The 12,392-nt window shown below is 33.6% G+C and overlaps 1 protein-coding gene across 1 annotated transcript; it reads right to left on the reverse strand.

Moving 5' to 3' along the window:
• Positions 1 to 4,173: 4,173 nt before the first annotated feature.
• LOC143195958 (uncharacterized) lies at positions 4,174 to 11,529 on the reverse strand. Its single transcript, XM_076403506.1, has 4 exons — positions 11,367 to 11,529; positions 6,360 to 6,477; positions 6,146 to 6,305; positions 4,174 to 4,310 (listed from the first exon to the last, which is right to left on the reverse strand). The coding sequence occupies exons 1-4, from the start codon at positions 11,462 to 11,464 to the stop codon at positions 4,252 to 4,254; spliced, it is 435 nt and encodes a 144-aa protein (XP_076259621.1). The 5' UTR covers positions 11,465 to 11,529; the 3' UTR covers positions 4,174 to 4,251.
• Positions 11,530 to 12,392: the final 863 nt, after the last annotated feature.

The following is a 12,392-nucleotide window of genomic DNA, read 5'->3' on the forward strand; positions in this document are numbered from 1 at the left end:
GATATTCCTCTAGAAATTCATCGTGTTTGTGTGAAGTACTTCGAAAGAGTGTATTAGAGAGGGAAACTTATTTGGTAAAACAAAAGACGTGTAATGAAGTATTATGGGAAATGCTTAATGAAAACCTGAAACAAGAAATATGACTCGTAAGTCATGAGTTCAATTCTTACGAAAGCAGCTAAAGAGATAAATCAATTGACATTAAAGTACAAGGTATATTTAATAAGTATATAAAATGATAGTTCTGATACAATCATTCAATAGAGAAGTCAATGTTAACACAGACGTCATCATACTTCTTACGCCACAGTTTCTTCAAATTAAGAAGAAAAAACAAAATTCGAATAGTACGGTGCGGTATTTATGCTGGAAATATCATTGGTCCCTACTTTTTTGAAAATTACCAAGGTGTTGCAGTTACTGTTACTGCAGAACGGTACCAAGAAATGATTCGAAATTTTCTTGTGCCTGAAATGGAAAAAGAAATGCGGTTTCAGCAACATGGGGCCACAGTACACAGCTCGTTCAAGAATGCAATTATTGAATGATGTTTTTCCACAAAGACAATTTTCGCGAAGTGGCGATTTAGCATGGACAGCGAGATTTCCGGATGTAACAACACCAAACTTTTCTTATGGTGTTTTTTTTAAATCAAAATTTTATGTGAATAAGCCTCAAACGTTTCAATATCAACATTCAAAGACAATATTTGCCACCAGATTGAAGATATTCAACCTTAGATGTTGCAGGATGTCATGAAAGATGCCTTAAAAAGAGCCAACATTTCATAGTCAAACGCGGTCACCATTTAGACGATATAAATTTTCAATCATAACGAAAAAATTAAAACTAAACTTATTTATCTTTTCCTCGAGCAAAGTTATAAGCAATCAAAATGGTAGCGGGACTTTTACCCCACCTGTTATTTTCAAAATTAATGACAATGAATACTAAATTTCAAAATAGCTCGCTGAATGTTTTAAACAATTTATGTACAAACTTTCGACTTTAAGAAAAACTTTGTTCGGAAGTGATAAAAACAAATTCACATGCACAGAAGACAATCTCAACAAAATCATAACAGGCAAACTTAGCTGGGATTGGGAATCGTTTATAAATATTCATCGGCTTTTTCCTACCCTTTACGTCGGGCCGCGGGGTTCCGGTTTCATATTCGAAGAACCCGCACTCATGAATAGTCGAAAGTTAAATATATTTTAAGTTGGTTTTTCACTTAATTAACATGTTGTTTGCTCTGCTTGATGCGATGTTAATGATCTCACTGGACTTAACGTGCAGTTTACTTTATTTATTATTAATAAGTAAACTCCCTGTACCCTCTCAGAATTTTTATAATAAAAACGCTTTAAAATTGTTGAACATTAAACTAGACTTACACTTTATATGAAATTCAGTGTGTGTGTCTATTCAAAACAGCAGTGAACCTAATCTGAATTGATAACGCAATGTTGCCGCATCATCTCTGTGTTTTAGTACATTTTGACTCTGACATATAATAAAATTCTAATCTAAATAAAATACTTAAACAAAAATATTACCTAATATAATTTATTTAGCATTATAGTACATCTAATGCATATAATATCGAAGAACTTAAAATTACAATTAATTATACATCCAGAATAATTTATAGGTTAGAGTTCTTATATTTACTTTGGACTCTTTTGCGAACATGAGGTAGAGTTCTAGGTGCATTTTTTATGTAGTGGTATCCTCCGAAAACCGCATCCATCAAATTAACAATTGTATATCTGAGTAATATATTTTACTTTCATTAGAGAGTATATTTATGTTTTACGCTTAGTTCTTGTTTCCTTGGATGCAATGTTTTCTTGTAAAGTAATTTTGATATTACTGTATCTCTCCTTAGTTTCTTCGGTTACTACCTGTATAGTTTCATGATAATACTAGATATTATCACTGCAATCTCCTTAATGAGTCTTACTTAGATTAGAAATTTCTTATATCTCAATGTCAAAATGTACTAAAACTAAGAGTTGGTACTCACATTGCAACGTTTTGGCCGATCACGTGAATTCACTGATATTTAGAATTGACTATAGAAATATGTACGATGTTTGTTAAGACGAACAGTAGGCTTATCTGGGTTAATATATCCTCAACATCCATTGTATTATATTTTTAGGACTCGTTTCTATTGGCTTAACAGCAAGAAGTATTGTTGAAAAACACCTGGATACATCTATCCAGACAGACTAATATCTAGTGCAATAGCTGTGTATTTAGTTTCGTCGTAATCATTGCGCATGACAATTTATAACTTCTGTGGATTCGAAATAAACGCGATCTGACAGTTTATAAATTATTATTTTTTTACAACTTATAAAAAAAACGTCTGTCACTTCCCAAGTGTCGTTTCCTTTTCGCATCTACGAAACGCTACTGGTGCCTTTGTCACGACATCGAAAAAAAGGGGGCAACACATTTTATTCTCACTAAATCGTTAGAACGTGAGCCGCATGGGATAGCGGCGACGGCGCGTATTTTGAGAAATGTGCACGATTTTGAGCAACAGAATTACAACGTTGAAGGGAAACAATTTGAGACTTTCGCACCGCCTAAAAAAGAAAAATATACGTCGAAACTTTTATAGTTTTATTTCGTTTTATTTTCGAGGACGTCAGCCTTGATTCAATCAGGATGGCTTCGTTTGCAAACCGTTCCGAGTTTGATTTACTGGGTCGAAATACTGTTACGAAATACTGGGACCATTAAATTTGATGGATTCCCAATAAATAGCGTAAATTGTAGCATACCGTATTGTATTTATTTTTGGTACTATGACAAAAAATCGTAAGACCTAAATTGCCTGAGCATTTCGAAATTGTAGTTATTTTCGTGAAGTTTTAGAGACTTTTTATTAGTGTGTGAGCAAGAGGTTTGTTGTGTTTCCAGAAGTCATTCACCTTTTTTATATTTGTAAATAATTTTTTTAATTCTTGGTCTAGCAGTATCAAAACAGCTAACAACATATTATATTTTAGCTGGACAAAATGCTTTTCTATTTCAAATGGAATTAATTTACATAGTATAGTGTTTACATCAGAACTAAATAAATAAGTTACAGGCTATCTCGACACTTTTTTTTGCAAGTAATCATAAGTAGATTCTATTCCATTTTCACAAACTAAATAAAATTACTGGTTTTATTATCAAAGAAATCCTAAACATATATCCATCAAGTTCACCTCGTCACCAAATTAAACTACGATATAGTTACCGATTCTTCACATCATTTTTCCAATGCAACCTAATCATATTAGTCCTCCTCCATAATTAAAGAAAAACATCTACATTTTTCATATCTACATGTCTATATAGAACAGTTAATATTATTTGTAGTATTATCAATATTATATTTGTAACCTACCAACATACGATGAACAATACATGAGTACCTAATCAGATAAATGTTACCAGAAAGAGTGGTTCTTTATAAAAAAAAATCAGCAATTATTAAATGAACTAATTTGTTCTAAAATATTATAGATTATTCTTTTTAAAAAAATTGTTTTGTGTTATATTTTAGAGTGTTCCTTTTATCAACTAATTTTTATTTAGACTGGACCTACTGCTTAACGTGGGCTCCGAATCATGGTTTTTAGTATTAACCAATTTCAACCTGGTTACTGGAGTAACTGCCATTATTTTCATTATCAGATTTTATACTCTTGTCTTTTGACAGCCCCAGATATAAATTTACGACCATGCCCAGCAAGATTCGAACCCGCGAGTATCTCAACTATTGTTTTTCTATTGAAGGACCATCCTGTCGCCTTAATCGGTGCATCAACCGAATCGGCTTTAAAAAATTGTGTTACAGAATTTTTATTAAATACAGTAGATATATGACACTAAAAAGAATACAAATAATTGTGTAGTATCATTATGTTAATTACTATGGAATATTGGATACCGAAAAAAATATTCTCCAAAAGGACGACTTTACCGCAATGAATTAATATTTTTGGAACATCTACTCTGTTCACTATTTTTAGTTTATTTTTTGTTATGGAATTCTCATTCAGAGGTGAAGAAGTGTATGAAAGTTTAAGGAGATTATACTTATCGAAATTATATATAATACTGATTAACTAATATGAGGAACAAATGGGTAGTGATACACATATCAGTAGTTGTATTAATTTATTTTTCAATTAAAACTGACACAAGCGGATGTTTCTACTGGCACCTACCTTTTCCAGGCACTTACGTAAATGAAATACGATGGTTAGAAAAGAGATAAGTGACTGGCTTTCCAGGAATAACTAGAATAAAAATAAAAATATATCATAAAACATATCGCGAGCGACACCACACTTTTATGGGATCGTTCAAAACATAATTTAAGACCATTAATATTTGCAGTAAAATTATATCCTTGTTCATGATGGAACTTTTAAAAGTGACATACATAATGTATTATGATCAAAAATAAATTGTGTATTTATAAAAGGCAAGTAAAAGTAATTAGAAGAGATGTACGAGGTTTATTCAATAAATTCTTAGAAAATCCAACAATTTGGCCGTGTAACAACGAAATAGTAAAAATAAAAGTTAGGTTATTTTTAGGTTAAGTATAATAATTTTTTAAACAATTTGAATATCAGTATCCCATCAGAATAATACAGCAATGCAGACCTATGCCGTATATATTTATACGCTAATAGCGATAATAATAAAATTTGAATGAAAAATATTAACTTTTCAACGTCTCTGTCATGACCTGACGTAAATATCTTCCTGAAAATTTTCTGAAATATCTCTTATGGATATTTTAATGGAATGGTCCAGTCGATTTATATAGATTTCTAGTAGAAATTTGAAACAATTTTCGTATTTTCAAAGTTTAATCATTTGAGAATATACCCTTAAGATAATTTTTCAAAAGTTCAGTTTTTTTCAGAGATATATCTATTTTAGTGAAGAAGTGCTTAAAATGAAATTGTAAACATTTACTTCGAATTTGGTGTGGTGAAATATATTCGTTTATACAAATTTTGTTATAGCTTTAAAAAAGAATCATTGAAAACGTGTTAAAAATTGTTTTTAATTAATCTTTTCTAAGGAATTGTTGAAGAATCCTCATATAACAACATATCAGTATATTATGAAATAATATCACTATGAAACATATAAATGAAAAACTAAAAATATGAACAAACCTAAGATTTATATATTTGTAAAAGGCATTTGACATAGGAATAAGAAGGACTAAGACAAGGCGGAAGCCTAAACTCAATTTTATTAAATGTCAAATTGAAGAGACAGGGCTGTACAAAGGTACAAACATATTGTTTTAATGAATTATCAGATGGAGCTTTTGCTGATGATATACTGAACACAGAAATACATGATGAAAGTGAAGTTAACAGACACAGAAAACCCTGAGCAGATCAAAGAACAATAACAAAACGAAATTAAAAAAAAATATTGGAAAAGCAACGATCGAACATGTGAATTCATTTGAATATTTGGGATTAAAAATTGAAAGCAAATTAAGCCAGGGAGAGGTAGTTAATATCAGAATTGCAGAAATAGCTAAGAATTTCTATCTGGCAATGAAGACAAATTTATTAACAAAAAAGAAATATTAAAAAATATAAAACTGGAAATATATAACCTAAATAGCGTAAATAAAATATGTCAAAAGCATAAGAAGAATAGCAAAGATGTAAAGGATGAGAAACACAGAAATAAGAGAATATATCACTATAGAACAACAAGAAAGGTATCTAGAAAGCAGGCATCTTATTGGTGGGCAACTCACAGGGCATGTAAGGTGGAAAAAAACAAGTGAACTAAGAATTTTGATACCAAATAATGGGTGGAATTTGGAACATTTGAACAAAGGAAAATTTATTTCAATCAAATATACCGTAACTTGTAAAATAACAATTGCAATAAAAAACAATTGACAAATATGATTGAAGGTTTGTACCCTATGGAGATCAATGAGCTTTCTCACATCTGTGTTAGGGTGGAAACTTGAGTGATATGTTGAATGACTTATTGAGTGTAACTGAGTGATATTAAAATATAACTATTAATATTTTAAATCAACTTAAACTAACAACTAACTCTAACATTCAAGAAAACTCACGTGGTAATGGGTTTTCCTGGCACAAAACTCGCCCATTCAATGATATTTGCGTTATTTCTGGAATATTTTTCTGAGTGGGAAAGAACACCGCGTACACGACTTGGGCGAATTTGCTGAACATGAAATCTTGAGGATTGGATAGCAGTTGTATTCTCAGTTTCTGTAAAGGTTATTTAGATTTGCTGATAGTTTGTGGAAAATTTGTGATACTTACGTCTTCCTGTCGATATACTCCATAACTCGTCGCGTTTACTTGAAGGAAGAGACTGCTTTCTCCTTCGATATTTACAAATATTTCACCGTATATATAACCATTTCGATCTTGTACATATCTGAAATAATACGGCCCTATTTATAAGTTATAGTATTCTATATACCTTTCTGATAAGAAAAAATAGCAAAATGTTTTAAATAAAACATATAGGTGCTAATTATTTATGTCGAAATTTCATCAGAACCCCAACACTGGAGAAACAACCTTCCCGCTTCTCTTAAACATGAAATTCGCATCAAAAATGGTCTATGCAGATTAGCTCGATTCACCCTTGATGCTGCAGGCAGAAGGGAGGCGAACAGAGCATGCAAGAGTGTAAGGGAGGCTGTCTCGACCTGGCGAGCGATGAAATAGTACTGATTTTTCGCGGACTAAAGACTGGATAGCCCCCCTTCTTTCTGATGTGTCTTCAAATGCCTCATGGGGAAGACGCATAATGTCTTCCCCCCTTGAAGTCAGCGGTTACAGGAAATTTCGCAGTCACTGACCAAGAAAAAGTCGAGCCATTCGCAGGGACCTACGAGGTTCAGATGAAATGCCTTCCTCCCGCAGAGAACACTAAACCAAAAGACAACGGCACTCTCATCAACGAATCAATTGAGTGTTTGATCGCAAAATGCTTGCGGTTAGGCCTCCCAGAAGACCTAACCGCTCTCATCAAGTCGGACATATCCTTCCAGGCCAACATTAGGAAAACACTTTTCAGTTGAAAGCAAATCGAAATTAGCGTACCTCAAGGTTCCCCGCTGGACCCAGTCTTATTTAACCTCTCTATTTCAGATCTGCCGAGAAAAGAGTACATTGACGTCGCTTTTTAAATTGACGACACTGATTTCGAAGTTACAATTCATGAATGTTTACAGAAACAGTTCGATCATGCGATCAAGTGGTTAAAATTTTGGAGGTTGCAAATCAACCCCCTGAAAACCCAGGCCATTTTCCATAAGAAGTGTTACGCACTGCGTGCCTCGCAATCTAAGATCGATACCGCAACAAATCCATGGCTGGGTAACGTCACGTACCTAGGTCTCCGCTTCAACCGACGGTTCGGTTGGCATTCCCAAATCCAGAAAGCAATCCAGAAAGGTTCGGGGATAGCAAACCTGCTGTCTTTTCTGATCTACCCTTCTAGCAGAGTTCCCATCTCCATCAAATGCTTATTTTACAAGATGTTAATTCGGTCCGTTTTCCTATACGGGTCTAATGTCTACTTCAAATTTGTTACACCCAACCAGGTGAAACGGTTTCAAGTTTTCAAAAATAAGCTCCTCAGGAAAATCTTAAACACTGACACTCAAGAAATCAATCACTTTATATCCCAATTATTCCACAAAAAACAAATCAGCTCAAATTCTTCTCAAATCGCGATTGTTCGCGAGCTGGTTGACATGCTGGGAGCTTAGCACAGCGTCACCGCTAACCTCCCCCTTTTCCAGGCTGAAACGACCTCATCCGTCGCTGCAGTCATAACATTTGCCCCCATACGACAGTATGGGCTTAGAATAATCAAAAGAATCGCCAAATCCTCGTCTACCCAATCAGCGGGTACCATATTTCCAAATTTAATTCAGTAGCAGTAGCTATCCACAGGGGTTAACTGTGGGGAGGTTTCGGTTTAGTGTATTGGTAAGCCCAGAGGCAGTCCTACATAACCCGGTCCAACTTGTCACTCCAGGGTAAGTCTCCGCGACCAGGTATGCGTCATGCATTTCACCGACTAATTTTAGGCCGGAACAAAAAAACGCTATTTATTTATTTTTTAAATGGGTTTCTTTACGCTCGAGCATGTTACCTGGTGAATATAATCTAATCTGTTCTAATATCTGACTATTCGGTTTATATATAATTATTAACTAGTTATATCATAACAAATAACTTCGACGGAAAAATGACGCAGCAAATTTTGGGTTGAAATGTGTAAGGAATTGACGACGGCGCTAGGTACTACCCATTTAGTAATTTGTTCCCCTATCTTCTCATTATTTAATTTTAATCAGTATCATATATTTCTCTATATTGGTGATAAAAATGGTGCAAAAATAAAATACAAGAGGTAGAAATACACTACACATGAAAAAATATATAGATAACAAAGGTTAATATAATAATTAGTCTTCATCAAAACAAATATAAGTGTGTATAAGTTAATTAGGATGAATAAAATGAGTAAACATCTACTGCAATAAAACACAATGAAAACTTGAATTAACGAATTATTGAGGAAAATTGCCAAATTTATTATTTTTATTAAATTAATATGTAACCATAGATAAATATTTTTAAATTTCTTATATACAGTTATATTATTAAATTATTTACTCGTATCTACATATAAAACATTATTCTTATTTTCCCATTAATATAGAGAGTAATCATATATGCTAAAAGCGTTGCCACTATTGTGGTCAGATTCAAGTTTAACTAAATTTCGTTACCTCTATCACAATGAAAAGTGAATCTACTACGACAATCCCAAATGAGAAAAGTCAGGAGTTAGTCCGGGAAAGCTGAATATTCGTAATCCTACGATACATATAGTGCGACCAGTAAGGTGTAGTATACTACAAACTGCTAAAACTGAATAAACATATTACTGTAGCTATCTAAAAAATATCTACTAAAAAATATATGGATATAATTCTAGTAGCACCATCTATGTGTCAAGCCGGGGACTTATCAATTGACTTGTTACGACATCAATATTTTTTAGGTAGCCCTAACCCTCAAATGATGCGTGTATTAATTTGACAGCTGTCAGATTATTAGTTTGTGAATTATAGCATTTTGAGTGAAGCAACTTTCGTTATTGCGAAAAATGGATAAAAAGGAATTTCGCGTGTTGAGAAAATATTGCTTTTTCTAGAAGGGAAAAAATACAGTTGAAGCAAAAACTTGGCTTGATGCCAAGTTTCCGGGCACTGCTCCAGGAAAATTGGTATGCTAAGTTTAGACGTGGTGAAATGAGCACCGAAGACGGTGAATGCAGTGGACGACCAAAAGAGATTATTACCGACGAAAACATTAAAAAACCACAAAATGATTTGGAATGACCGTAAATTGAAACTGAATGAAATAGCAGACACTCTAAAGTTACTGAACGTATACATTATATTATTCACGAATATTTGGGTATGAGAAAGCTCTGTGTAAAGTGGGTGCCGCACGAGCTCACTTTTCACAAAAAACAATGACGAGTTGATGATTCCGACCAGTGTTTGAAGATAATCAAGCGTAATAAACTCGAGTTTTTGCGTCGATATGTGACATGGATGAAACATGGCTCCATCATTTCACTCCACGAAATCCAATCGACAGTCATCCAAATGGACTGCATTCGATGAACCCGCTCCAAAGCGTGGGAGAACGCAACAGTCGGCTGGCAAGGTTATGGCGTCTGTATTTTGGGATGCGCATGGAATAATTTTCGTTGACTACCTTGAAAAAGGAAGGACCATTAACAGCGACTATTACCAAGCGTTATTGAACCGTTTGAAGGACGAAATTGCTGAAAAACGACCGCATTTAAAAAAAAAGAAGAAAGTGCTGCTTCACCAAGACAATGCACCATGTCAAAAATTTAATGAATTGTGCTTCGAATTGCTTCCTCATCCACCGTATTCTCCAGATTTGTGGGGGACACCCTAGCGACTATTTCCTGTTCTCAGGTATCAAAAAAATGTTCGCTGGGAAGAAACGAAACTGATGCCTATTTTGAAGCAAAGGACAAATCGTACTACAAAATTGGTATCGAAAAGTTGGAGGATCGCTATAATCAGTGTATCACCCTTGAAGGGAATTATGTTGAATATAAAAAACTAATATTGCCAAAAAAATGTGTTTTACTATGGTAGGCCTGGGACTTTTCAATTGACCTGTTACAATGACGTATTGTTGGAAAACGAACCAACAATAGCGAGTATCAGACGCAAATTTACCCTCTTGTATAACAGTGCTCATTCACGCGTTGCAAAACTTATGAGAGAAACACTGTAGCTCAAACAGAAAGTTTTGCCCATTTCCACTTATTCAGATCGATGTAGCATGGCTTAGTTGGAACATGTTTTCGAAATGCTGAAGAACCGCGAACATGGATAGATAATTGGCATGGATCACTGTCAAACCAACATGGATCTTGCGACCCCGTATCTTCATATTGTCAGAAAGATGGAAAAGGGTTGTAAAAATGTAATTTTCCAATAAATACCCTTTCAAAGTGAGGAAATGATCAGAATACATACAAGAAACCAGCATCTTATTTTGAAAAAGTTATGTTCTTAAAGCAAGAATTTTTCTCGTCATCCTTTTGACCATCCTCTCGATCTCTCATTAATATTTTCTATTCTATAAATATTTTCCAGTACCCGAATGAAACTTTCTAGCACACGAAATGTCACTTTCAAGGGCATTTGATGTACGAAATAATATTGACAAGACGATATTGCCACATAATAATGCTCATGCTCATGCTCATGTTGGGGAATTCTTTAAAATAAATAGATAAAACAGAGTTTCCTCTTATACCTCCAGTTTACCTTATATTATCGCTTTCTACTTTATTGTATATTAGAAAAATATTCTATATACAAATATTAACTATCCTTCAAGATTAATGTACAGTTCTGATAATTTATACTTTTTGTATCTGAAATATGTATGATATAAAAGCATTGGAGGTTTTAGACAAATTTAACTTGAAAATAGCTCTCCTCAAATACATTCTTTTTTAGACAATATAGCAGAAATGTTGTAATACCAAGCGATAGGTAGAAGGTGCAGCATCCAGAATAACTCAGGCTAAATTAAGAAATAAATAGTTTGAAAAGTTCACTAAAATGAAAGTCACACGTAAATTAACCCGTCACAGTTTTAAGGATAATAAACTATAAAGTATCTGCGTTAAGATTATGCCTATTTTAATTATATATAATATGATATAAAATTAATTACCTGAATACATTACCACACTTTTGATCGGACATAAAAACTGATCCCGCTACTAAAGCGATACCGACGACGCAGATCAATCCTAATGCTTTGGCGTACATTTTCGATTTAGATGGTTAAAAGACACTATGAAAATTCAATATATAAGGTAATAAATTGTAGTCGGTCTCGTTACGTTATGGCTTTTATTTATTGCATATAGTTTATTGCGTCCATTTTTATATCCCATTGAAATAAGCACATAAACGTCATTTTTAATATGTAGCATAAATCATATTTTTCAATATAGAAATTAATCGTTGGTGACATAACAGCAATACGACACGGTAAAAATGAATGGCTTGTAAGAACAGCTCACTAAATATGCAAAAAAAATAATATATAGGGAATAAAAAATATAATATGCCATATCATACATTTTGTTGCATGATGGCAACATTGCTTTTAAGTGCAACTCTTACAGGTTATATTTCAGTGTATTCCGCGATGGTTAAAACAAGCAATCGATGGAATATATATCTATTTAGAATGATTTGATTAAGTACAAGCATACATAAAATATAGTAAAATATTATCAACGTAGAGAAATAGTGGGCGAAACCCAAAGTTAACAGAAGCATTCAATTGAAAAGTCCCCGGCCTACCATAGTAAAACACATCTTTTTGCCAAAATTAGTTTTTTTATTCTATACAAGGGTGTTACATTGATTATAGCGACCCTCCAACTTTTCGATATCATTTTTGTAGTATGACTTGTCCTTTGTTTCAAGATTGGCATCAGTTTCGGCGACCACCTCTTCATTGGATAATTTTTTTTACCAGCAAGCATTCTTTTGATATTTGAGAACAGGAAATAGTCGCTGGGGTAACATCTGGACAATACGGTGGATGAGGAACCAATTCGAAGCGCCCAATTCATGGATTTTTGCCATCGTTTTCACTGACTTGTGACACGGTGCAATATCTTGGTGAAGCAGCACTTTCTTTTTCTTCAAATGCGGCCGTTTTTCGGCGATTTCGTCATTCAAA

Source organism: Rhynchophorus ferrugineus, unplaced genomic scaffold (assembly GCF_030347505.1).
Source record: "Rhynchophorus ferrugineus isolate W39M unplaced genomic scaffold, kcgeb_rfMv2 rfM1, whole genome shotgun sequence".
Classification (NCBI taxonomy): domain Eukaryota; kingdom Metazoa; phylum Arthropoda; class Insecta; order Coleoptera; family Curculionidae; genus Rhynchophorus; species Rhynchophorus ferrugineus.